The 27,891-nt window shown below is 43.6% G+C and overlaps 1 protein-coding gene and 1 long non-coding RNA gene across 2 annotated transcripts in view; one reads left to right on the top strand and one right to left on the bottom strand.

Moving 5' to 3' along the window:
* Window positions 1–27,891, bottom strand: part of ttc39a (tetratricopeptide repeat domain 39A) — a 115,615-nt gene that overhangs the window by 23,526 nt on the left and 64,198 nt on the right. The window contains exons 7-12 of the mRNA XM_067990235.1: window positions 25,146–25,245; window positions 23,016–23,081; window positions 14,065–14,173; window positions 7,927–7,994; window positions 7,755–7,814; window positions 5,550–5,711 (exon numbers count right to left, since the gene is read on the bottom strand). Coding sequence (XP_067846336.1) covers window positions 5,550–5,711; window positions 7,755–7,814; window positions 7,927–7,994; window positions 14,065–14,173; window positions 23,016–23,081; window positions 25,146–25,245 — 565 coding nt within the window. The remainder of the gene's footprint in view (window positions 1–5,549; window positions 5,712–7,754; window positions 7,815–7,926; window positions 7,995–14,064; window positions 14,174–23,015; window positions 23,082–25,145; window positions 25,246–27,891) is intronic.
* The window catches only part of LOC137325304 (uncharacterized), a 45,904-nt gene continuing 38,701 nt past the window's right edge, over window positions 20,689–27,891 (top strand). The window contains exon 1 of the long non-coding RNA XR_010963859.1: window positions 20,689–20,745. This is a non-coding gene — a long non-coding RNA (uncharacterized lncRNA). The remainder of the gene's footprint in view (window positions 20,746–27,891) is intronic.

The following is a 27,891-nucleotide window of genomic DNA, read 5'->3' as shown; positions in this document are numbered from 1 at the left end:
ATGATACAAAGATAGGTGGAAAAGCAAGTTGCGATGAGGGCACAAAGGGCCCGATATTACCAGGGTGGCGGGTTCGTGGTGGGGGGGTGCGATTAGGCGCGTGGGTAACGCGCCCGGTGAAATCAGTCAGCCCTGAACGCAATCGCAGGCTGATTGGATCCACTTACCTCTTGTTCCAGGTTCCCCGCTGCTGAGCTGCGTGTCGGGCGGACTGTGCAGTAAGGTCTATCAGCTGGAGGAGCTCTATTTAAAGGGGCAGTCCTCCACTGACAGATGCTGCAACAAATAGCAAAAATTACAGCATGGAGCAGCCCAGGGGGAGGCTGCTCCCAGTTTAATGATGCCTCACTCCAGGTATCATTGGATGGGGTGAGGAGGAGGGGGAGGACAGAAATCTTCCCCCCGGCGGGCGGGAGGAAGCGGCCTGCCTCTGCCACCAAGAAGGCCTGGCTCGAGGTGGCAGAGGAGGTCACCTGCATCACCAACATATCGCCCACCTGCATACAGTGCAGGAGGCGCTGCAATGACCTAAGTAGGTCAGTCAAAGTGAGTACACTTACTCATTCCCCTACACTCCGTCTGCCACATCACCGCCCCCACCCCACATCTCCTTCTGCACAGCCAACACTATTCTATCACATCACCCCTCACACCCACTCAAACCTCATCCTCATCTTACCTGCACTTACTCATCCCGCCACTACCATTCAACCCAATCCTCATACAATCTCATGGCTCTATCTCATACTCACTCTCTCATGCATCTCTTTCACAGTCAGCCTCACTCAACCTGCCACTACCTATGCTGCAGCCACAGGGCATGCATCACATATGTGCAGTAGGCAGCGTAAGGCAAACGTGTCGTGAGCATGAAGGGGATGCACAAAGGTGTTTGAGGGTTTGTCATGGTTTTTACTTATATTTAATTTCTGATCAACTCACATTACATATTTATATTGGCACCACTACTGCCACGTCTTTGCGAATCTTGTCTGGTTTGTGCAATAATGCCCTTTCCTGAGGATCACAATGAAGACCCACAACTGCATTGTGTCACTGCAGAGTGGGTGTAGGTGTATTTGCAGGGCTCTTTTGTGCAGACGACTGAGAGACGTCGGCGATGTCCCCGGTGGCACCCTGGAAGGATGCGGAGGAGAAGTTGTTGAGGGCAGAGGTGACTTTTGACAGCGACAGGTAAGAAGATGGTGCTCGGGCCAGCCGGGAGCAGCTTGGCATGAAGGAGGCTGCAGATGTCCACGACTACGTGTCGAGTGACTCTGAGCCTCTGTGTGCACTGCTGCTCAGAGAGGTCCAGGAAGCTAAGCCTCGGTCTGTGGACCCTGTGGCGAGGGTAGTGCCATCTGCGACGCATCTCTCTCTGCGGTTGCCCTCCCTCCTGCTGTGCAGGTGGATGTGTCACAGCACTGTGTTGTGGAGCTCCACGTGTCAGAGGTGGACGGCGTGGCCGGCGAGGCTGGTGATGCTGTTCGCCCTCCGAGGAGGTCATGACTGCAGCTACGGCGGCCCCCATCCGGAAGATGTACATCTGAGGGGGTCCGCAAGGTAGGTACATGTGTCTGGACACCGGGGTAAGTATGCAAGTTGGTGACTTTTATTGTTGGGAGGAGGGTGGTGGAGGCCAAACTTTGTCCAAGGTGACAGAGTGTCCTCCTGCAATGAGTGAGGGTCTCCCCCACCCCCACCTGTCAAATGGAACTTTGCAGTTGCCACAGGCTGATGGCTGCAACATGTCCATTTGAACTGGGAGTGTTTCCCCCAGTACGGGGGAACAGTCTCAGTTGAGATGAAAATCCCAACCCTCTTAAAATATCTCGTTAATCAGGTCTGTAAACGACCTGAAATACCAAAATAAATACCTTAAGTGGCACCCCGCCGGCTTTAATTGCCAGCGGGAGTCCCACATGCTGGGGCTGCGCGCGCATGTCAGCGCGTCAGTGGGAAACCCGGAAGTGGGTGGGTTGGAGCCGGGCTCCCGACCCGCCCCGGGAATCCCCGATTTTCGGAGCCCCCCCCGCCAGGAACGCACCCGATCGGGGGTGCTAAAATAGAGGCCAAAGTGTCTGCAAAGGGATAGTGACAGGTTAAGTGAATGGACAAAAATTTGGCAGATGGAATATAATGTGGGAAAATGTGAAGTCATCCACTTTGGGAGGAAAAATAAAAAAGCAAAATATTATTTGAATGGAGAAATACTACAAAATGCTGCGGTACAGAGGGATCTGGGTGTCCTCGTGCATGAAACACAAAAAGTCAACATACAGGTGCAGCAGGTAGTCCGGAAGGCAAACGGAATACTGACCTTTATTTCTAGGGGGATGGAGTATAAAAGCAGGGAAGTCATGCTACAACTGTACAGGGTGCTGGTGAGGCAACACCTGGAGTACTGCGTACAGTTCTGGTGCCCTTATTTAAGGAAGGACATACTTGCATTGGAGGCAGTTCAGAGAAGGTTCACTAGGTTGATTCTAGGTATGGAAGGGTTGTCTTATGAGGAAAGATTGAACAGGTTGGGTCTATACTCATTGGAATTTAGAAGAATGAGAGTAGATCTTATTGAAATGTACAAGATTCTGAGGGGACTCGATAGGGTAGATGCTGAGAGGATGTTACCCCTCATGGGGGAATCTAAAACTAGGGGGCATAGTCTCAGATTAAGGGGTTGCCTGTTCAAGATGGAAATGAGGAGGAATTTCTTCTCCCAGAGGGTCGTGAATCTTTGGAATTCTTTACCCCAAAAAGCTGCGGAGGCTGAGTCATTGAATACATTCAAGGCTGAGTTAGACAATCTTTTGATCAGCAAGGGAGTCAAAGGATATGGGGAAAAGGACGGGAAAGTGGAGTTGAGGTAAAAATCAGATCAGCCATGATCTCATTAAATGGCAGAGCAGGCTCGAGGGGCTGGATGGCCTACTCCTGCTCCTACCTCTTATGGTCTTATAGGAACTTGGAGACATTGAGACTGTCCAATTCAGTTTGCATAGGATTCTTCAGCGACCTCAAGAACAAGTGACGGGAGAGAGCAGAGAGAGTGAGAGCATTCTCTTAAACCATCACTCTTAAGTACATTCAAACTCATGTCTCAGAGATGAAGAAATATTCGAACCCACTGCACCACCCAGTTGCAGCCTTGTGCCATGTGTCTCAATACTTTTTCTTAATAAGAAAAGCAGAGGAGATACAAGTAAACTAACAGTCATCTCCCAATATAACCATTAATATGTAAATTGACCTGGTTTTCATTCATTCTTCTGTTGTTTCCTGCCTCTCTAAAAAAGATTTTATTAAACTGTACCTTGGGCTATCAACATATTAGCAGACAATGTAAACCTGCACTGGAGTCACAACTTCAGCTGACGTGTATTATGCCCAGTCCTCATCTTCAGATTTCTCTTCAAGCTAATTATCTAGGTATCAACTTGCATTGAGTTTATATTTATGTAGGGTAACTCCTTAAGGTCAAATGCCACATTTACAGGGAGAGCACTGCATTCTTATTGCCATCAACTATTCAATGGATGTTAGACCCAATTAGTGATGTCGACAGAACCCTCATTACTGCATTTTTAAATATCTGGATCTTTGCACAATTTTCACCTAATACTGGCACAACATAAAACACGGGCAAAGACATTAGAGTCCATTTTTGCTGTACTACTTGTCTCCAGGCAACAAGGTACATCATCCATCTTGTAGACCTTGCAAATAAATTCTGACAGTCTGAATTCAAGTGTAGCATAAACACTGCAGAACTCTGATCTCATTGCTTCAGTGCCTCGATTAAGCCCAAGTCTGAGTCACTCTGACTGCACATTCATATTTTCAGTTCTGGCACTAAGCACTAGAATGTTGAAATGCCTTGGTTTTAGTTCATTTTAAAAGGAAAAGCAGCTTATTTAAAACACATTTCTTCACAGCCCAAATGCAGGTAAACTAAGAGTGCATCATTTCTAGCTGAAGATTAAAGGCTTCTAGCTAGCTGCTGAGGCGATGTTAATCTCCAGAGTGCCACAGACATATTCACATTTTCAGGGAGCAGGAAACCCAGCCTGCATTAAGAAAACATTTTACTGACTAGGTTTTTTGCACTATGTGCTCAGCCATGTTAGACAACACAGTGGCAGAATATTTTTCCATTTTGTACCCACTACAAACAACAAGCAGTGAAGTACTTGTAGAATAATGTTCTGAAACCTAGCTCCAATTACCATTTATCTCTCTTTTAATCATGAAGTCTTTCAGTAATATCATTCTCTGCAAGTGGGCACATTGTCAAGAAATATTTATTCAGGAAACAAACATGCAAAGGAACACATACACCTATACACAGCAATCAATAAGGAGAATATTAAAATTCCTGCCAGAGTGAATAGGAGATACAGACCTTAAAAAAAAGTAGATGTGCAATGTGATTTTCAGCCAGTTCATTAAGGCTGTAACATAGGAAACATACTTATTAAACTCTTAGGGGCTGAGTTAAGAGCAGTAAAGGCACCTGATTAACAACTTCCTTACCCTTCCCCCTCCCCACTTTGCATCAGGAAATAATAACAGGCTAAAAGGAGGAAAAATTTAATTCAATAAAGAACATAAAAGAAACGTGCTGCAGATCAACAGAGACCACAGACAATATGCTGGAGGCTGAATGCTTAGATTTTAGATGGAGCAAGTTGGAGCTCATCTGACTTTGATTTTTATTTTCAGAGAGATTGTGGTTACTGCCTAGTGTTTGTGTGACTCACTGTACTTAAATCTTTAGCTTTTAATATCATTGTGCATTTAGAATGCATAGAGCCACTATTCAAAATATATTGCCACAAACAAGAACCTCTTTATTTCACTGGGTTAAGGATATGCAGCTTCTCATAAACAAATAATCCTAACTATCAAAAGTACCCGTAACTATAACCAGAACTGTACAAATTTTGAAAATAGTTACAAAAACAAAATTCAGGATGTGAGAGTAACCTTGTCTGCAGGAGTCTTTCTACATTTTGCCTCATGATCTAGTAAAGCATCAGTGAGCTGCATTAAAGGGAATCCACATATTTCCCTAGTAACACACTTCAACTCAATTACAGTCCACTCTTTACTATGTCTTTACTCTGTCCAGCATTACTAGTGCCGGTTTTGAGCATTTCTTTTCCTGTGAGCTCAAGGACATTGGGAACACCACTGACTTGCTGACTGAGTCAGTGGATCAAATTGCAAATATGATTCTTAAAGCAATTACATTATTCAAAAGAGAAGGTAATGTAGAAGGGTTTCCAAAATACAATACTTCTTCTATCTAGATAATGTTAAAGGAAATTGATGATTTCACTTTTGAGGATTAACAGCCATGGCAAATCTTTATTTTATTTGTGTGAGCAATATTGGAATCCAAATCTCAGATATGAAACAACTGTGCTGTAAGCACCTAGAAGCAAGTCCCAGTATCTGGGCATGGAGGGGGTCCTGGGGAGCAGCAGGATTGAGCAGGGGAGTACTTGTTTTTCGCAGATCAATGCCGTATGCGCAGATACCCTCACCTTTGACCACGAATTTTCTTTACTCAATAGATCTGCGTAGAAATATGCCATTTTCCACTGGCGTTTGAAAGTAAAGCACCACATTAGCTCCCAGTAGCACATGTGATGAAACTGCTTCCAGTGTTGCTGGGCCTCACAGCACTCCTCAAAGCGGGAAATAGCCTAGTGTTTAACAAAAGTGAAAATAAATCGGTCAAAATGAAGATTAACCAATTTGAGGTAAACTAGAAAAGCATATTTTACATTCTGTTTCTTGTACTGAAGGTATTTTTACACACCACCAAGTCCTGAAATGCTTAATACTTTTCGCTCAAAATTCATAGGTGCTTTTTAAAGAACCTAGGTAATAAATATTTGTTAGAAAAGGATAAATGTAACTTTAAGTTTATATATAAGGGGGTATTTTAACCCTTCCCTCCGCCTCACCCTGCAGGAACGAAGGGGGTGGGGGGAGGGTTTTTTTTATTCGTTCATGGGATGTGGGCGTCGCTGGCGAGGCCAGCATTTATTGCCCATCCCTAATTGCCCTCGAGAAGGTGGTGGTGAGCTGCCTTCTTGAACCGCTGCAGTCCGTGTGGTGACGGTTCTCCCACAGTGCTGTTAGGAAGGGAGTTCCAGGATTTTGACCCAGCGACAATGAAGGAACGGCGATATATTTCCAAGTCGGGATGGTGTGTGACTTGGAGGGGAACGTGCAGGTGGTGTTGTTCCCATGTGCCTGCTGCTCTTGTCCTTCTAGGTGGTAGAGGTCGCGGGTTTGGGAGGTGCTGTCGAAGAAGCCTTGGCGAGTTGCTGCAGTGCATCCTGTAGATGGTACACACTGCAGCCACTGTGCGCCAGTGATGAAGGGAGAGAATGTTTAGGGTGGTCGATGGGGTGCCAATCAAGCGGGCTGCTTTATCTTGGATGGTATTGAGCTTCTTGAGTGTTGTTGGAGCTGCACTCATCCAAGCAAGTGGAGAGTATTCCATCACACTCCTGACTTGTGCCTTGTAGATGGTAGAAAGGCTTTGGGGAGTCAGGAGGTGAGTCACTCGCTGCAGAATACCCAGCCTCTGACCTGCTCTCGTAGCCACAGTATTTATATGGCTGGTCCAGTTAAGTTTCTGGTCAATGGTGACCCCCAGGATGTTGATGGTGGGGGATTCGGCGATGGTAATGCCGTTGAATGTCAAGGGGAGGTGGTTAGTCTCTCTCTTGTTGGAGATGGTCATTGCCTGGCACTTATCTGGCGCGAATGTTACTTGCCACTTATGAGCCCAAGCCTGGATGTTGTCCAGGTCTTGCTGCATGCGGGCTTGGACTGCTTCATTATTTGAGGGGTTGCGAATGGAACTGAACACTGTGCAGTCATCAGCGAACATCCCCATTTCTGACCTTATGATGGAGGGAAGGTCATTGATGAAGCAGCTGAAGATGGTTGGGCCTAAGACACTGCACTGAGGGTGTCCATGCTACGTTCCCATACCCCCATTATTTTAACTTGCCTACATTCAGCACAAAAGGTCGCCAGGCCCTGAGGAACGGGGGCCTAATTTAAATGCCAAAGTCGTGTCCTGATGATGGTTTTCAGAAGAAGGCAGGCTGATGAATTCAGATTTCCTGAAATATTTTTTTCTGCTACACTAAAGAGAAGATAAGGCAAAAAAAAATCCCAATCTTCCATGACCAATTTATCATAAGCTTTGTCAACTTATACATATTCAAATAAATAGGCTATACAGAGCAAAACAGATGCTGTGCAATGTCATTGCTGCCCCTTTGGAGAGGGAGAGAGACAGCACGATAATGTATCCAATTAAAAATGTCATAATTACACTTCTAATATTGTTGACTGAACACTAATGAATGTGGTTACAGAATAGAAGTGTGCTGCAGTCCTTATGATAATGCTGTTTTTAATGAGATTTACAAATTAGTCAAAGATTGTTACATTAAGATTGCAGCTTTGGAGATGTGCATTGAGCCACCATGTTGAATCCACTAATTCAACTCCATTTATTAACCAGCAGTAATTTCTGCCTGTTCAAGACAGAAATTGCTGACAGTTGTGCTCCTTTGGAATAATTAAGAGTAAATCAATGGAATGAAAATCAGACGGATTCTATAATACGTGGGTAATCTGCTCCGCAGATTACCACCCGTCAAGAGGAGAATTTACCCCTCAGATTTTACCCACTTCATGTCCAAATGTTTGCTACTCACTGCATCGATATTGCCTCTGATTTCTTCAATTCTTCCTGCAAAAAACAAGAAGATGGCGCCCTGCAGGAAAATAGAGCGAGAAGAATCTCAAACTCAAAAGCCATATTACTATTTAAATACAATATTTTTAAAATAAAATAAAATATTTAAAAGTCATCAACAAAATTTCTACCTTAGGATAACGTTTAAGAAAGGGTAATAGTAATCGCTCTGCATCGTCAACATCACCTTCACCTGTTCCTGTTCAGAATTACAAATGCAATTGAAATCAGGATTTTACAGAAGTTATCACACTGACAAAACTTGTTACAACACTTTAAGAATTGTTTTTTTTATTTGATATCTTAGCAGAACTAAAAATGTAACTGATTGGTATCTCATTTTTTTTCAATTGTCAGTTTTTCGATTTTTAAGATTCCTCTCCTGCTCTTCCCCCACCAACCATCCTTTAACTTTCTTCAATAGTCGAGGACTACTGTAGTGGTCTAAACAGCAAAATCAAAAATGCAAGAAGATTCACATACTTTTACTCAGAAAATATTGTGTGTAAGGAAAGGTTATGTGGTTCTATATAACTTACTAATTAACATCTTAGAATTCATTCACTATTCCACTACTATAAGAACAGAAACAACTTGCATTTATATAACCCTTAACTAAAAAACATCCCAAAGTGCTGAAAAATCGACACTGTGCCAGGTAAGGGAAAATTAGGAGGGGTGACCGAAATCTTGGTCAAAGAGATGGATTTTGAGAAGGTTTTTAAAGGAGAGTGGTGGAGAGACAGAGCGGTTTAGGGAGGTAAGTCCAGACGGTAGTATCCAAAAGAGTGAAGGCTCTGCCATCAGTGGAGTCTTTTGGTGGGGGGGATGGTGTAGGGCTAGAGGAGATTGCAAGGATAGAGTTGAGCAATGCCATGAAGACATTTAAAGATAAGGACAATGATTTTAAATGTAATGCAGTGGGGAACAGATACCATTTACGAAAGGGTAATTGTCATCACTTTGCATCATCAACATCACCTTTGTAAGTCAGTTGAGGACAAGGTGAGACAGGTTACATATGTCAGAGTTTTTGGACAAGTTGGAGTTAATGGAGGGTGGGGATGTTAGGCCACCAAGGAGAGTTGTGCAGTAGTTGAGTTTGCAGGTAACAAAAGCAGGTATAAGGGTTGCAGTGGCCAAGGGGTTGAGATATTATCAGCGATGGGCACATTGCAGAGATGGAAGTAAGTGGTCTTTGTGATGGGAGAATGTGGGGTCCGAAACTCAGATCAGTGACGAAACTGACCCCAAGGTTATGAACAGTGTGGTTCACCTGAGAGAGCGGCTGCGGAGGAGGATGGAATCAATGGCAAGGGAGCGAAGTTTATGACACTGTTTGCCAAACCTCCTACTCTTGTGTCATCAGTATATTTTCATTTATTTAGTATCTTCATCCCTTCACCCTCCACAATTAAACTCTTCAGATGCTGGTACTAACTGACTGCTTGAGAAGGTAAATCAAACTGATCTAAGAAGAAATACATAGAAGGGATTCTATGTCTTTTTTTGTCAAAGTGGAGATAACTTTCTCTCTTCTGATAGACTACTTTCTCCCCTTTCCCCCATTGGCAGACAGCTCCCAGATCAACCAAAGAATTACTCGCCCTCTGATTTTATCCCCCTCCCTGTGGGAATATGTTTGGCTTCTGTATTAAGATTCTCTACAGTAATACAGCTCACATTTGGAAACAGTTTATTCTGAATTGAATTTTATTATAGAAAACATATTTTTGTAACTGGCACTTTAAAAAGCGATATTTCTGTACACACTGAAACAATTCACAACCAGAACGAACACAATAAATTCCAGAATCAGCAGGAGTCAAGTGACATTTCCTTCCGAACTCTGTATGTGTGATGTACTTGTTGTTTATGCTCTAAAAGGAAGGTGAAAAAATGTTTTGAACAAACACAATACTTTCATGGGATCTTGTTTGACATTTTCCATTTCTCATTTCCATTTTCCAGTAGTCATAGCACACTCAGAAAATCTGTTTTAACCAAAGGCACTGTGAATAGTTGTTTTGTTTGAGCTTATTTAATTATGTTGTTAGGATCATTGGAACCTCTTTCCTTTAACACTGCAGTTACACATGACATGATTTAGAGATAACTTCAAGCTTCCCTTTTCTAACTGAGCACAAAGCTTAGATTATGGGTGACCAAATTTAGGGCCTCAATTGATAATATCCCCATTGTAAAATCCACAGTAATCTTAACCCACAGTATTATAAAGATAGACTATCATAATGCTGTCTGAAAGCTTAGCTTGTGACAGCATTCTCAAACTTTTCTCCACAAACTGCTGTACTTCAGTACGGCATGACCAGATTTGTGGAGGAAAATTACAACAAAGAACGAAGAAGGAAAATCAAATTTGCATCTATATAGTACTTTATCACATTCTCAGGGCATCCCACAGCACTTCACAACCAATGAATTATTTTTGAAGTGCAATCATTGTTGATCTATAAGAAAACATACAGCCACCTTGTGCAAAGCATGATCCCACAAACAGTAAATGAACTACAACTGAAACACTCAGATATTTAATCGCTCAGTCTTCACAACTCTGCCATCACCATCCCTGGGTATGTCCTGTCCCACCGGCAGGACAGACCCACCAGAGGTGGCGGTACAGTGATAAACAGTCAGGAGGGAGTGGCCCTGGGAGTCCTCAACATTGACTCTGGACCCCATGAAATCTCATGGCATCAGGTCAAACATGGGCAAGGAAACCTCCTGCTGATTAGCACCTACCGTCCTCCCTCAGCTGATGAATCAGTCCTCCTCCATGTTGAGCACCACTTGGAGGAAGCACTGAGGGTAGCAAGGGCACAAAATGTACTCTGGGTGGGGGACTTCAATATCCATCACCAAGAGTGGCTCGGCAGCACCACTACTGACCGGGCCGGCCGAGTCCTGAAGGACATAGCTGCTAGACTGGGCCTGCGGCAGGTGGTGAGCGAACCAACACGAGGGAAAAACTTACTTGACCTCGTCCTCACCAATCTACCTGTCGCAAATGCATCTGTCCATGACAGTATTGGTAGGAGTGACCACCGCACAGTCCTCGTGGAGATGAAGTCCCGTCTTCGCACTGAGGACACCATCCAACGTGTTGTGCGGCACTACCACCGTGCTAAATGGGATAGATTCAGAACGGATCTAGCAGCTCAAAACTGGGCATCCATGAGGCGCTGTGGGCCATCAGCAGCAGCAGAATTGTATTCCAGCACAATCTGTAACCTCATGGCCCGGCATATTCCTCACTCTACCATTACCAACAAGCCAGGGGATCAACCCTGGTTCAATGAGGAGTGTAGAAGAGCATGCCAGGAGCAGCACCAGGCGTACCTAAAAATGAGGTGCCAACCTGGTGAAGCTACAACTCAGGACTACATGCATGCTAAACAGCGGAAGCAACATGCTATAGACAGAGCTAAGCGATTCCACAACCAACGGATCAGATCAAAGCTCTGCAGTCCTGCCACATCCAGTCGTGAATGGTGGTGGACAATTAAACAACTAACAGGAGGAGGAGGCTCTGCAAACATCCCCATCCTCAATGATGGCGGAGTCCAGCACGTGAGTGCAAAAGACAAGGCTGAAGCGTTTGCAACCATCTTAAGCCAGAAGTGCCGAGTGGATGATCCATCTCAGCCTCCTCCCGATATCCCCACCATCACAGAAGCCAGTCTTCAGCCAATTCGATTCACTCCACGTGATATCAAGAAACGGCTGAGTGTACTGGATACAGCAAAGGCTATGGGGCCCGACAACATCCCAGCTGTAGTGCTGAAGACTTGTGCTCCAGAACTAGCTGCGCCTCTAGCCAAGCTGTTCTTGTACAGCTACAGCACTGGCATCTACCCGACAATGTGGAAAATTGCCCAGGTATGTCCTGTCCACAAAAAGCAGGACAAATCCAATCCGGCCAACTACCGCCCCATCAGTCTACTCTCAATCATCAGCAAAGTGATGGAAGTTGTCGTCGACAGTGCTATCAAGCGGCACTTACTCACCAATAACCTGCTCACCGATGCTCAGTTTGGGTTCCGCCAGGACCACTCGGCTCCAGACCTCATTACAGCGTTTGTCCAAACATGGACAAAAGAGCTGAATTCCAGAGGTGAGGTGAGAGTGACTGCCCTTGACATCAAGGCAGCATTTGACCGAGTGTGGCACCAAGGAGCCCTAGTAAAATTGAAGTCAATGGGAATCAGGGGAAAAACTCTCCAGTGGCTGGAGTCATACCTAGCACATAGGAAGATGGTAGTGGTTGTTGGAGGCCAATCATCTCAGCCCCAGGACATTGCTGCAGGAGTTCCTCAGGGCAGTGTCCTGGGCCCAACCATCTTCAGCTGCTTCATCAATGACCTTCCCTCCATCATAAGGTCAGAAATGGGGATGTTCGCTGATGACTGCACAGTGTTCAGTTCCATTCGCAACCCCTCAAATAATGAAGCAGTCCGAGCCCGCATGCAGCAAGACCTGGACAACATCCAGGCTTGGGCTCACAAGTGGCAAGTAACATTCGCGCCAGATAAGTGCCAGGCAATGACCATCTCCAACAAGAGAGAGTCTAACCACCTCCCCTTGACATTCAACGGCATTACCATCGCCGAATCCCCCACCATCAACATCCTGGGGGTCACCATTGACCAGAAACTTAACTGGACCAGCCATATAAATACTGTGGCTACTAGAGCAGGTCAGAGGCTGGGTATTCTGCGGCGAGTGACTCACCTCCTGACTCCCCAAAGCCTTTCCACCATCTACAAGGCACAAGTCAGGAGTGTGATGGAATACTCCCCACTTGCCTGGATGAGTGCAGCTCCAACAACACTCAAGAAGCTCGACACCATCCAAGATAAAGCAGCCCGCTTGATTGGCACCCCATCCACCACCCTGAACATTCACTCCCTTCACCACCGGCGCACCGTGGCTGCAGTGTGCACTATCCACAGGATGCACTGCAGCAACTCACCAAGGCTTCTCCGACAGCACCTCCCAAACCCGCGACCTCTACCACATAGAAGGACAAGAGCAGCAGGCACATGGGAACAACACCACCTGCACGTTCCCCTCCAAGTCACACACCATCCCGACTTGGAAATATATCGCCGTTCCTTCATTGTCGCTGGGTCAAAATCCTGGAACTCCCTTCCTAACAGCACTGTGGGAGAACCGTCACCACACGGACTGCAGCGGTTCAAGAAGGCGGCTCACCACCGCCTTCTCAAGGGCAATTAGGGATGGGCAATAAATGCTGGCCTCGCCAGCGACGCCCACATCCCGTGAACGAATAAAAAAAAAGCTGTGATATTGGGTAGCATTCTCATCTCTAAGTGAGAAGATTGTGAATTCAAGCCCGACTTTAGGGACTTGAGTACATAATCTCAGCTGCATCTTCAATGTCGCACTGAGGGAGAGCTGCATTGTTGGAGGTGCCACTTTTCAATCTTTTTATTTTTTGAAACAGAGGATCCTTCCACCTGTTCAGATGACATAAAAGCTCCATGATACTACTTAAAAAACAACAGGGGAGTTTTCCTGGTATACTGGCCAACATTTATCCCTCAATCATCACCTTGAAAAATATATTGTACGGTCATTTATCTCATAGCTGTTTGTGGGATCTTCTTTGTACAAATTGGCATTTGCCGACAAAGCAGTGACTCACTTTAAAAGCAATGAATTGGCTGTGAAGTGCTTTGGGATGTCCTGAGGATGTGAAAGGTGCGCAAGTTTGTTCTTTATAGAGATGGTCCTCAAGCTCATACAAGTGCAATTTAAAAGATTTCTGGGCAATACATAATAAACGTACCCTGTTCAATATGTGGTGTATTTCCATTGAAAACCAAAATGATCTGAATTTTCATCATTATTTTAAAGGAAATGAAAGTTTAGTATTTTATTAATTATCTCTCACATTCATCTCTCACATTTTTATAGAAAAATAATCAACTTACAGAAATGTTGTTTGACATTAACATCAATTTTCTGAGTTATTTGGAGACCCATGAATTTTGGTCTCCCTTTGCTGATAGGCTGCTTTGTGATATCACCGTTGGGGAACAGCAGCTCAGAAGAAAACTTGTATTTTTCTATATAAAATAGGCAAGTACCCTGACCAAAAAATACTCCACTAGATTTTCTTTCTCCTTTAATAAAAAATAGGTGATGTTGAGAAAAAGACATTGTTAGCAAAATTGAAAATTTGTATCAAACCAGTGGTTAATTAAGATGCAAACAGTACTCACCTAATACAAAACTCATGAACGTGTGATAACACAGAAGCAGCATGGTACAAAGGAGAGCTCGAATGTTTTCTGTGGATGCTCCTTCCTGTAGTTGTTCCAGACCATATTCCTAAAGACAAAGAATTTCATCAATGCAACAGATTACATTCTCAGTGCTGTTACTGTATTGAATAATGCGCCTTCGAGACACACGACAACGCAAAATCGTCGAGCAGAAATTAATAGCCAAGTTCCGCACCCATGAGGACGGCCTCAACCGGGATCTTGGGTTCATGTCACACTACACGTAACCCCACCAGCGAACAAATGTTATCTGTTTTTAATATAACGGGTCATTGACTGTCTTCCTTATCTCTCTCTCTCTCTTTTTTTTTGGGGGGTTGTATATTCAGTGGCCTTTTAGATGACACCTCTCTGTCTGCTCACTGTGATTGCCTTGGCAACGGGCAGTAATCACCAGGCTTTGTTCTGTGATCTTAAAATGCGAAGGATTCGAAATTGTCTTTTCCACACCGCCTGAGGAAGGGGAAAGCTCCCGAAAGCTTGTGGGATAAAAAATAAAATCGTTGGACTATAACTTGGTGTTGTAAAATTGTTTACAATTGTATTGAATAAGTGAGTTTTGTTCAAATGATAAAAAGTCATTAGTGCAGTCAAGCTTTACACTGAACTGCAATAATAATAAGTGCAATTTTTATTTTAGTTTATAACTGGCGTTTGCTGTACTAGCCACACATATAGCCTGTCTCATATCCCAGAATTACTTACTTATCTGGTCTCACAGATTGTCTGGCTGTCACTTTGCATTGGATAATACCTGTTACACAAGAGGCATATTCAATTCGCAGTTTTTGCTAAAACATAGCCAAAGCTGATGAGGAAAAGACAGTTTATGATCAGTCTTAAGTCAGATTGAACACACTGGGCTCAATTTTCCCAGGAAATTGCGGGTGCGTGGGGCTCCGAAAGTTGGGGAAATCCCGTTCGGGTTCGGAGCCTGGCTCCAACCCGCAGACTTCCGGGTTCCCCACTGACATGTCTGGGTGCGCGCGCCTCCCGAGTGTGGAAGTCCCACCGGAAATTAAAGCCGGGGGGATGATACTTGACACAGTTGTTTAGAGTTTAAGTAGTTGAACTACTTAATTTTCTCCACATTTTGGCAGGGATGCGATTTTGAAGCATCCTCAGCATGTTTCCTGTGCTGTGGGAAACACTCCATGTTGCAACAGACGTGTTTCAGCCAGCAGCCAGTGGGACACTCAAATGCTTCTTTGACAGATGGGGAGAAAAAGTCACTTATTGCAGCAGAGCACTCAGTTCTTTCAGACAAAGTTTTGGCTGCAAGATCTTTGTGTTTTCACTGAAAATTCTTAGTTTTCACTCAAAATTCTTCTGTTCACACATATTTACTCCGTGGCGCAGCACTCTGTTGTGCAGCTCCAAGTAGCAGAGGTGGACACGTGCTTTGCGAGGCTGGTGATGTTGCTCGTCCTCGGATGGAGTGGTGAATGCAGCCATGGCGCCCCCCCATCCTGACGGTATGAGTTTGAGGGGGCTACTTTGCGGATCCCCTCAACTCACACCGTCAGGATGGGGGGGCGCCATGGCTGCATTCACCACACCATCCGAGGACGAGCAACATCACCAGCCTCGCAAGGCACGTGTCCACCTCTGCTACTTGGAGCTCCACAACACAGTGCTGCGCCACAGGCACCTGCACAAGAGCATAGAGGGCAACAACAGAGAGGGATGCCGCTTGAGGATGCCCCATCCGCATCTGCCTCCCACATGGAGGAGGAGGGGGAGGTGAAGGAGGAGGAGGAGGAACCCATGGGCAGAACAGCGGCTCACCTGGCTGCTCTTGAGGCCAGGGAGTCACTGATGTGTGAACGGTTCTCCTAACATCAGAAAGTGTGAACAGTCCCGTCCTCACACCACCTGGAAAAAGCAGAGCCCACACTAGGCTGCACACCGTCCCTGCACAAAACAGTCCTGCAACTACACACACACCCACTGTAAAGTGACCCAATGGGTGGCATCAAGTGTCGCTGTTCATGGTGAACCGGATGAAAGGGCCCTATCACAAAAAACAGTCAAGAATGGGCAAGATGTGGCAGCAGTGGTGACAATCATAATATTTAATGTCACTTTAACAAAAACTAAATATAAATGAAACACATGACAGTTTGCCGATGACACAAAGATTGGTGGCATTGTAAGCAGTGTAGATGAAAACATAAAATTATAAAGGGATATTGATAGATTAGGTGAATGGGCAAAACTGTGGCAAATGGAATTCAATGTAGGCAAATATGAGGTCATCCACTTTGGACCAAAAAAGGATAGAACAGGGTACTTTCTAAACAGTAAAAAGTTAAAATTAGTGGATGTCCAAAGGGACCTAGGGGTTCAGGTACATAGATCATTGAAGTGTCATGAACAGGTGCAGAAAATAATCAATAAGGCTAATGGAATGCTGGCCTTTATATCTAGAGGACTAGAGTACAAGGGGGCAGAAGATATGCTGCAGCTATACAAAACCCTGGTTAGACCGCACCTGGAGTACTGTGAGCAGTTTTGGGCACCACACATTCAGAAGGGCATACTGGCCTTGGAGGGAGTGCAGCGCAGGTTTACTAGAATGATACCCGGACCTGAAGGGTTAAGTTACGAGGAGAGATTACACAAATTGGGGTTGTAGTCCCTAGAGTTTAGAAGGTTAAGGGGTGATCTGATCGAAGTTTATAAGATATTAAGGGGAACAGATAGGGTGGATAGAGAGAAACTATTTCTGCTGGTTGGGGATTCTAGGAGTAGGGGGCACAGTCTAAAAATTAGAGCCAGACCTTTCAGGAGTGAGATTAGAAAACATTTCTACACACAAAGGGTGGTAGAAGTTTGGAACTCTCTTCTGCAAACAGCAATTGATGCTAGCTTAATTGATAATTTTATATCTGAGATAGATAGCTTTTTGGCAGCCAAAGGTATTAAGGGATATGGGCCAAAGGCAGGTATATGGAGTAAGATCACAGATCAGCCATGATCTTATCAAATGGCAGAGCGGGCTCGAGGGGCTGAATGGCCATAAAGCACTTTGAGATGTCCTGAGGTCGTTAAAGGCACTATATAAATGCAAGTTGAGAGGAGATTTGATAGAAGTGTTCCAAATCATGAAGTGTTTAGATAAAGTAAATAAAGAGAAACTGTTCCCATTGGTGGAAGGGTCGAGAACCAGAGGACTCAGATTTAAGGTGATTGGCAAAAGAACCAAAGGTGACATGAGGAAAAACTTTTTTACGCAGCGAGTAGTTATGATCTGGAATACTCTGCTTGAAAGGGTGGTGGAAGCAGATTCAATCATGGCTTTCAAAAAGGAATTGGATAAATATTTGAAGGGAAAAAAATTGCAGGACTAAGGGGAAAGAGTGGGAGAATGGGACTAACTGGATTGCTCTTTCAAAGAGCCAGCACGGGCTCGATGGGGCGAATGACCTCCTTCTTTGCTGTAACCATTCTATGATTCTAAGTCTTTCTTTTTGAATGCGTCATCATTAATTGTCAAACACAAATTACTATATACTGATTATCCTTTTGCAAGAATCTGAGCAGCCTTAAATTTAATTTTTGAAAAGGCACACAAAAATCAGATTGATACACAATGATGTGCTCTGTTTGCAGCTTAAATGTGACACAGTCTATTTTACTCAATAAGTGTCCTCACTGAGTTAACCATAACATGACACAAGACTGATGAACCCTGGTTGAAGTTAATTTGTAAACTGTAATAGCTTTTCAACTTTCCTATAAAACCTGGTGATTGAACAAAGATTCCTTAGAATTCACTGGACAGCATAAAGGAATAGAAAATTGTACAAAAGTACTTTAAAAGATTGAAATCTCACAGAGCCGTACATATAAGGAATGTTAGCATGATTGCTAACATTCAATCTCCACAATAATCATTAAATGGAGAAGCAGCTGACTATTTACAAGCAAATAAATTAAAATGACATTGATCATATCATTTTCATTAAAATTATTTTGAGCTGAGCAAAGCAGAGTTTCTTTTGTAATATAATAGCTCCATTTGAATTTGCGTATGACAGTGTGATACTCATCCTTGTATAATCAACATGGAGTAAGTATTATTACCTGGGGTGTACAAGGTAACTCACATGCTTGGTCCTGTTTCAGAGTGATCTGCAGTTGTATTGGGGTAGTAGAAATGGTTACTCACCCTCAGGCCACCTTTTCTACCCCGCTAATCAAAACTATGAACAAAACAGTTGATAATGTGGTTTTTATATCATAACCACTGTTATATTTTTGAGTTTATAAGTTTTAGGTTGTAAATTGTAGATTTACAATAGTTACTGTCCTTAACTGTCCCTGCCAATAACAGGATACGTCATATACAAAATTGCTTCATGCTTGCAACAATCAAATACATCACAACATAAAAACTTCAATCCACATGCACAACAAATCTGTTTCAGATTGCTGTCATGCTGTTGTGTAAATGAGGACAGCTCTCAACTTCGACAGAATCTTGTCAGCAGACTCTGATTTTGGATGAGTAGCACAATGGTAGGCTGTCCTATAAATATAAATATTTGTATCTGGGATTTATAAAAAAAATACTGAAGACTTTTAAAAAATTTGCTTAGTTAGAACAAGATTACTAAATTTTTCTGCCCTCTTACATTATATTTATCACACTGTTATACACTGTTGATCTCTGCAGCAGCACTCAAATTATCTTTAATGTATTACATTTCCTACAATGTTTGCAACATATGAATATAATTTCCTACAGCCCAATAACTATTGAGGTATTGAGCAATGGAGTTCAATGGGCCACTAAAGTGAGGAGTTTAGCCTCAGCAAGAGTGATTGAGGAATGAATTTTTACTTATTTATGTATTTACTGAATTTTTACTGATTTAGTGTATTGTATTTTGACTTCTGTTTACACTGCTGTTCAGTACTAGGAACTGTTTAATTTGTACATTTGATGCTTTACATGTGGATTGGTTTGAGGTGGAAATATATTAACTAATAAAGTAGTTGGTGTCATTTGCTGTATTCTAGTGGAGTATTCCCAGTTGCTGCTCAAGCTCAAATGCAAGTAGTCAGAGACACACGTGTGGTTGTCCCAAACACACAAAGCATCCAGGACCTCTCACATATTGCAGGTACTACACATCACACAACTCCCTATGGGAGTTGGGCTACAGTGAAAGTTCAGCAAGTCTAAATCTGAATTTACTATCAAGAGTAGTAGTTCTGAGCAGTGAGAGACCAATGAAGTGTGAGTGGCCAATAGGGTGCAGAGTATAATCTCATCAGGAATTGGGTGCAGTCAGCCTAAAACTATATTTGAGGGCTTAAATTGGCATATTTTTACTCAATTTTATTAAGCCTTTAAGAGAAAACAACTTTGTTTAGTATGGGGACAAGACAAGTGAAGCCCGTGATGTGTAGTACCTGCAAGATGTCAGAGGTCCTGGATACTTTGTGAGTTTGGGACAACCACACGTGTGTGTGAGTGTCTCTGACTACTTGCATTTGAGCTTGAGCAGCAACTGGGAATACTCCACTAGATATGGGAGGCATAAGGGTTCCTGGAATGTACATTCAAGGAGATGGTCAGTCTGTACAGAGCGAGTTATTGAGGATGGGAGGAGGTGGCCATCTAATAGGGCAGGAAGAGAAGACAGGAGGCAATGGAGGATCCCCGAGAATACTGAATTGAATAAATATGATTCAGTACTGGATCCTGACAACTCAGAGAAGGGCAACCACAAGCAATGCCACAGCACTGAGGAGCAAGTGGTTGCCAAAAGAGGGGGTCGGGGGGGGGGGGATGGAGAGGAAGTGAGCTGAGGGAATGGAGTAGTAAAAGGAGATTCCATAGTCAGGGGAATGGACAGGCACTTTTGTAGTCACAATTCTGAATCCAGAATGGTCTATTGCTTCTCAAGTGCCAGGATAAGGGACATAATGATGCAAAAGAATTTGAAGATGAAAAGGGAACAGCCAGAAGTCATGGTTTTTGTAATCACCAATATGGGAAGGAACAGAATTGAAGTCATACAAAGTCAGCAAATAAGAGATAGATTAAAGAGCAGGACTTCAGGATAGTAATTTTAGGATTACTCCCAATGTCACACGCTAGTCGGAATATTAAGATAAGGGAGGTAAATGCATGGCTGGAGAAATGGTGTATTCCTGGGACATTACGACCAGCTCTGAGGCAGGGGTGGCCTCTACTAGATGGGTTTCACCTGAACAGGGTAGGACCAATGTCCTTTGCTGGGAGAATAGCGACTGCTGTAGGAGAGGGTTTGTATTAACATGGTAAAAGGCGAAACAAGATGAGGAAGCAGGAAGGATAGTAAAAGAGGCAGGAGGTTCAGGAAAAATAAAATATAAAAGCAGGAAAAGTAATAAAGAACAAATCAGAAGGAGGTAGAATAAAAAGATTAAAATTGCCAAACAGAGGCAGGCTTGAGTTGATGTCGGATCAGTTAAATATTGAATGGCAGGTCAGGAGTACAACTCACGTGTAATAAGAAAGTAAATCATTGTGGGGAGGGTGGGGGAAGGAAACCAGTTACTTTAGGATTTAAAAACCTGCAGCAACTGAAGACGGTAGCAGATTATTCGAAGGCACAGCAAGTAAGTGGTGTGTGTTTTCTTCTCCAGCTTTTGTCAGAATGTTCAAATGTTGTGGTTTCTTACCATAGGATTCTCAAGGCTTTGTGTTTTCTCTAGTCTTTATCATGGCTTCAACATCACAAACTGATGACTGACAAGGGAGGCCTCAGGCAAGTAGTGGCAGAAAGAGACAAGCCCAGAATTTGGCAGATGCCAACTTAGAGATTCTTCTAAACAAGATTTACAAGAGGAGGATGAGGGTGATGATGAGGAAGAGAAGGATATGGAAGGAAGACTTGCATTTTGCTAGACGATAACAGAGATGATGATCATCCCACCTCTTGTATCTCTAGTGCACTTGCCCCCTATTAAATGACCTCCATCAGCCTTGATTCAATGGTACCATGCTCACCTCTGGGTCAGAAGATCATGTGTTCAAGCCCCACTACAGAAACGTGAGCACATAATCTAGGCTGACACCTCAGTGCAGGACTGAGGGAGTGCTGCACTGTTGGGAGTTGCTATCTTTCAGATGAGATGTTAAACCAAGGCTTGTCTGCCCTCTCAGGTGTGCATAAAAGATCCCAAAGCACTATTCGAAGAGAAGCAGGGGAGTTCTCCCTGTATCAACCAAAAAACAGATTGGGGCCAATTTTCACCTGCTTCGCCAGGTGCTGACATGGTGTTAAGAGACGGAAAATGGTGGTGCAGTGCTTACCGACCTGATCGTGCCTCTGTTGGCTCCACTGCCAGAAGGACCTGAGCGGCCCCGGTGTTCGCCTGCATCGAGCTGCAACACTATTTAAATAGGGGTCCTATCATGCAGATACAGGGGTGGGGGGAGAGATGTAAAAGATGCCAGAGTTGGAGGACCAAACGGTGAAGACCCATGGGCGAATCATGTTTCCAATAATTAAATCCATGCATCAGCAACCCTGGTTCAGCAAGTGAAAAACAGTATTGTTGGGATTACAAACAATTGGGTGTGCTGTTGGAAAGAAAATGAATTGAGGGGTATGATGAGACGAATGATAGGTGAGATTATAAGAAGATGGGTAAGTGGGAGCGATCTCAGAATTAAAAAAGGGGATACAACGTTGGACCAAGTGGTCTTTACCTGAATCTAAAAATTCTTCTGATTCTAACTTTACATTTGAACTTGTACATGCAAGGGTCAAATTTTTATCAAGACATTAGCCGAAAAAGAATTCCACTGGCCAGAGAATTAGTTTGTCAAGCTTCATCGCTGGTACTCTCTACAGACTCTTGATTCATGGAATGTTGAGCATAAACATAAAGGTCTGGTATTTGTATCAGCAACATTGTGGTGATGGTCCAATCATAAACTTGCAGAGGACTGGCTGTGCCATTATGGAACCCTGCACTCACCTGACGAAGGAGGAAAGCTCCGAAAGCTTGTGATTTCAAATAAAGCTGTTGGACTATAACCTGGTGTTGTAAGACTCCTTACATTTGTCCACCCCAGTCCATCACCAGCATCTCCACATCATGACACATCCCTGAATTTGTAGACACTGACTTGGAGTGGCCATTGTTATCAAATCTACTGATGTGCACGGCATTGGACAGAACTGAGCCCAAAAGCAAGAAGTGGATTTTCTCTGCAGTATGCTAAAGAGAGCTGCAATATTTAATCACTGGAACATGAGTTACAAGTACTGAACCTGGAAAAGCAATGTTACCCTATAAGATGGCAAAATGGTTTCTCCTTCCCACCCTCCACAAACTTTAGCTCATCCAAAACTCTGCTGCCCACATCCTAACTTGCACCAAGTCCCGTTCACCCATCACCCCTGTGCTCGCTGACCTACGTTGGCTCCTGGTCCAGGAACGCCTCGATTTTGACATTTTCATCCTTGTATTCCAATCACTCCATGGTCTCGTTCCTCCCTATCTCTGTAACCTCCTCCAGCCCTACAACCCTCTGAGATCTCTGCGCTCCTCCAATTCTTGACTCTTGCGCATCCTCAATTTTAATCACTCCACCATTGGCAGCCGTGCCTTCAGTTGTCTGGGTCTTAAGCTCTGGAATTCCCTCCCTAAATCTCTCCGCCTCTCTCTCCTACTTTAAGATGCTCCTTAAAATCTGCCTCTTTGACCAGGTTTTTGGCCACCTGTCCTAAAAACTCCTTATGTGGCTCAGTGTTAAATTTTGTTTGATAACATTCCTGTGAAGCGCCTTGGGGCGTTTTACTATGTTAAAGGCACTATATAAATGCAAGTTGTTGTTGTTGATGATGATATTCCAACCGTTGAGTATTTATTCTTACCTTGTTTCCAGAAAATCCAACAAATTCTAAAAGTCGGAGAATCCTTGTTGGCAACAGAGATATAGTCTAAGAAAATTAAGGAAAAAGAAAAAATATTTTTAAACTTTTATGTTGATCAATTGATACTCAGCTTTCACCAAATTTTATTAAATTATCTAAAGGAATTAGGATGAAGTCAAAGACTGATAAAATCTATACTTTTCCACTCTGATTTTGCAAGTTTGGTAAAAATGGAGTTTTGCTGATTCATAGTGCTGGCTCAGGAGGTGGGCTGAACCCAAGTTTTGCAACAGGAGTCCCTCTCCCTAATTTGAATTGGCAGCTAACATATGAATAGCTTGCCCAGAGATCTTGCCCTTTAGCACAATTGACTGAGGAGCAGAAATTCCCACGAGGCAGGAGCTCTTAAAAGGCTGGAGCTTTCCTTTACAGGGCAAGTGATGGCTGTAAAATAGATTGATTGTTCACAATGGCACAGCAGAGACTCCGTTTGATGATGAAGAGTTGTAGGTCATGCTACAGGAGGCACATCAAAGGTGGTGAACCTATCTGGAGTTAAAGGCCATTCTCCAGTCAAAGCACAGGTGTAAGCTACTTTGAGGGAGGTCGCTGGATGAGTCACTCTAATCGCACAGGTAGCTCATACCCGGCTGCAAATGAGTTAAAATTTGCTGGCATCAGGAGGAAGGGAAAGATAAGTACGTTCCTCACTTTTGCACACATTTCTTGGGGACCAACCAAGCATGGCACAAACCTAAGTTGTGAACTGCTGCACCCTCTGGGAGATAACATTTCAAGCATTGTACACAGCCGATATCCTTTTGCACACAGAAGCCAATTTACACACAGTAAGGTCCTACAAACAGCAATGAGATAAATAACCAGATGATGTTATTTTAGTGATGTTGGTTGTGGGATAAATACTGGCCAGGACAAGTTAGTGCCTTCAGAGAGGAGGAGAAGGATAACAAGAATATTTTGTTTAAATTAGTTACCCATCAGATATCAGAATTTTGTGTACTAAAATAAGAACAGCAGATTTGTGTCTCTTTAAAAGTTGGTTTGAAAGTTGTTTTAAAGAAGAAAAACATTTGTAACAACAACAGTATTAAGAATTTGTTTTGTCAACTCACAAACTGAATTCATTACTTTATTTTGTCCGATGATGTGATTTAATCAGATTTCAATTCAGTAAAGAACACCTTCATGCCGCAGAATTTGACTTGGAGTGGCCATTGTTGTGGGCTTACACCGCACCCATGAGGACGGCCTCAACCGGGATCTTGGGTTCATGTCACGCTACATGTAACCCCACCAGCGAAAAAAAGTTATCTGTTTTTAATACAACTGGACATTCTCTCTCTCTCTCTCTCTGCCTTTCGGGTCTCTTTCTCTCTCTGTCTTTGTAATCTGACCCATTGTGTATTCAGTATACTGGGATGTAATGTTTTCCGTGGCTAACCTGTCTGAACACCAACAACACCTTTGATTGCTGTGATCGTCTCCCAGCCGAGATGTGATAGGGGGCAGTTGGAAAGATTATCTGTAATCATCAGGCATTGTTCTCTGACTATATATGCTATGCGTTTTTAGAACCCTTCACTCACCTGACGAAGGAGGTAAGCTCCGAAAGCTTGTGATTTAAAATAAAACTGTTGGACTATAACCTGGTGTTGTGCAAGTCCTTAAATTTGGAACACAGCAAGCCTCTGATCTCAGCCAGATCATCAGACACATGCACTGATTGGAATCTAGGTGCTTATCTATAGGATGTTGAAAAAGAATCTGAGAGACAGTGGGATGAAATTGGTCTTTGGCAGTAGCGCAAAATGGACAATGGAAAAGAAAATTGGATGTGGTGTACAACGGGTCACCGATTCGCTACTGATGAAGATCAATACCACCCCCAGTCACCCTAGTTTGATCTTTCATTTCTCTCAGTCGTTGGTTACAGCTGCACCACTAATAGAGGCTTGGAAGCAGGTCGTCTGTTCTTCAAAGGAGAACGATTCATAACGAGGAGGCAGGGGAAGGTGAGCTAAAAGTGGGGCTAAAACAACTGTATAATTTGCTTGGGGGGGAAGAGAAGGAGAATAATTTAAAAGTAATAAAACATATATCTTTACTCACTAGACTAAAAGCTCCAATTCCAAGTTTAACACCTCCTTCAAAATGGCTGTAGTTCTCTCCTTTGGTGTAGTTGGATGACTGCACAATATTGAGAAGTTCCCTTTCAGTGATAAAGAAAAGGAATTAGAGCACAAGAGTTGAAGAAAGCAATACTGAATTTATAATAAAAAAACAGAAAATAATACAATAATTAAGTTCCTCCCACTATTAAATATTTATCTTTAAAATTTATATCTGACCTCCATCTTTTTCAGCTTTAATTTTGTAAATAATTGCATTTACAAGGCACATCCATGAAGCTCTATCAACATTTATTTCATGGATCCAGTGTCGAGCGCAAGTATTGGGGTGATATCAGGCTAGAGATTCCCTTGAACAAGCCCTCTCAACAGGACAGAGGATCCCTTCTTGTTTGATGGGGACTGTTACATTTCAAGATTAGGAGAGATTTCACGTTGTTATATTATGATGTTGCTAAGAAATTAAATTCAGACCAATTCTGGAACATTCTGGAGGAGGAGGGTGAACAGCCAGAGGTCATGGTCCATATCGGTACCAATGACATAGTTAGAAAGAGGGATGAGGTCCTGCAGGCAGATTTTAAGGAGTTAGGAAAGATATTAACAAGCAGGACCTCAAAGGTAGTAATCTCCGGATTACTCCCGGTGCCACGCGCTAGCGAGTATGGAAATTGGAGGACAGAGCAGATGAATGCGTGGCTGGAGAGATGGTGCAGGAGGGAGGGCTTTAGATTCCTGCGGCATTGGGACCAGTTCTGGGGGAGGTGGGACCTGTACAGGCTGGACGGGTTGCACCTCAACGGAGCTGGGACCAATGTTCTCAGGGGGAGGATTGCTAGTGCTGTGGTTTAAACTAATTTGGCAGGGGGATGGGCACCAGGATGTAGCATTGGAAAGGAGAAACAAGGGGCACAAAGGATCGGGAGAGAAAGATAGCACTAGAGCAAGTAATAGTACAGTATTAGCTGGGATCAGACTAAGAGAGAGTACAAGATAGTCTAAGACTGGTTTGCAGTGCATATGTGTAAACGCACGAAGTGTGGTAAACAAGGCTGGTGAGCTGCAGGCACAAACAGCCACATGGGAATATGATATCATGGCAATAACGGAAACCTGGCTCAAAAAAGGGCAGGATTGGGTACAAGGTGTTCAGGAAAGATAGGGAAGGAAAGAAAGGAGGGAGGTGGCAGTATTGTTTAAGGAGAATATTGCAGTGCTGCAGAGAGAGGCTGTCCTGGAGGGGTCAAGGACAGAATCTATTTGGTTAGAGTTAAGAAACAATAGAGGTGCCATTACACTACTGGGCGTATTCTATAGGCCACCAACTAGTGGGAAGGATATAGAGGAACAAATTTGCAGGGAAATTACAAAAGTTATAGAGTAGTGATAACGGGGGACTTCAACTATCCTAATATAGACTGGGATAATAATATACGGGGCAAAGAGGGGGAGAAATTTTTAAAATGTGTTCAGGATAACTTTCTTGACCAGTACGTTTCCGGCCCAACGAGGAAGGAGGCATTACTGGACTTGGTTATAGGGAATGAGGTGGGCCAAGTGGAGCAAGTGTCAGTGGGGGAGCATTTAGGGAGCAGTGATCATAGCATCACAAGGTTTAGAATAGCTATGGAAAAGGACAAGGACCACTCTAAAGTAAAAATAATCAATTGAAGGGGGGCCAATTTCAGTGGGATCAGAACAGATCTGGCCCGGGTAAATTGGAATCAAAGATTGGCAGATTGTAATTGAATAGTGGGCGGCCTTTAAGGAGGAGCTGGTTCGTGTACATTCTAGGTACATTCCCACGAGGGAGAAAGGTGGGGCAACTAAAGCCAGAGCTCCCTGGAAGACAAAAGAGATAGAGAGTAAGATGAAATGGGAAAAAAGGACATATGACAGATGTGAGGTTGCTATCACAAGTGAGAGCCAGGCAGAATATAGAAAGTACAAAGGGTAAGTGAAAAAGGAAATAAGAGAGGCAAAGAGAGAGTATGAGAATAGAATGACGGCCAACATAAAAGGGAATCCAAAAGTCTTCTACAGGCATATAACTAGTAAACAGGTAGTAAGAGGAGGGGCCGATTAGGGATCATAAAGGAGATCTACTCATGGAGGCAGAAGGGATGGCTAAATGAGTACTTTGCATCTGTCTTTACCAAGGAAGACGATGCTGCCAGAGTCTCAGTAAAGGATGGGCTAAAAATTGATAAAAGAAGAGGTACTAGAAAGGCTTGCTGTACTTAAAGTAGATAAGTCATCCAGTCCGGATGGGATGCATCCTAGGTTGCTGAGGGAAGTAAGGTTGGAAATTGTGGAGGTACTGGCCAAAATCTTCCAATTATCCGTAGAAACAAGGGTGGTGCCAGAGGATTGGAGAATTGCAAATGTTACACCCTTGTTCAAAAAAGGGTGTAAGGATAAGCAACTATAGGCCAGTCAGTTTAACCTCGGTGGTGGGGAAACTTTTACAAACGATAATCCGGGACAGAATTAACAGTCACATGGACAAGTGTGGATTGATTAGGGAAAGCCAGCACGGATTTGTTAAAGGCACATTGTGTTTAACTAACTTGATTGAGTTTTTTGATGAGGTAACAGAGAGGGTAGATGGGGACAATGCCGTTGATGTGGTGTATATGGACTTGCAAAAGGTGTTTGATAAACTGCCGCATGGTAGGCTTGTCATCAAGATTGCAGCCCATGGAATAAAAAGGGCAGTAACATGG

This window comes from Heptranchias perlo, chromosome 9 (genome assembly GCF_035084215.1).
Source record: "Heptranchias perlo isolate sHepPer1 chromosome 9, sHepPer1.hap1, whole genome shotgun sequence".
NCBI classification, from domain to species: domain Eukaryota; kingdom Metazoa; phylum Chordata; class Chondrichthyes; order Hexanchiformes; family Hexanchidae; genus Heptranchias; species Heptranchias perlo.
The sequence above is the reverse complement of the archived record's forward strand: the minus strand, read 5'-3'. Positions and strand labels throughout refer to the sequence as shown.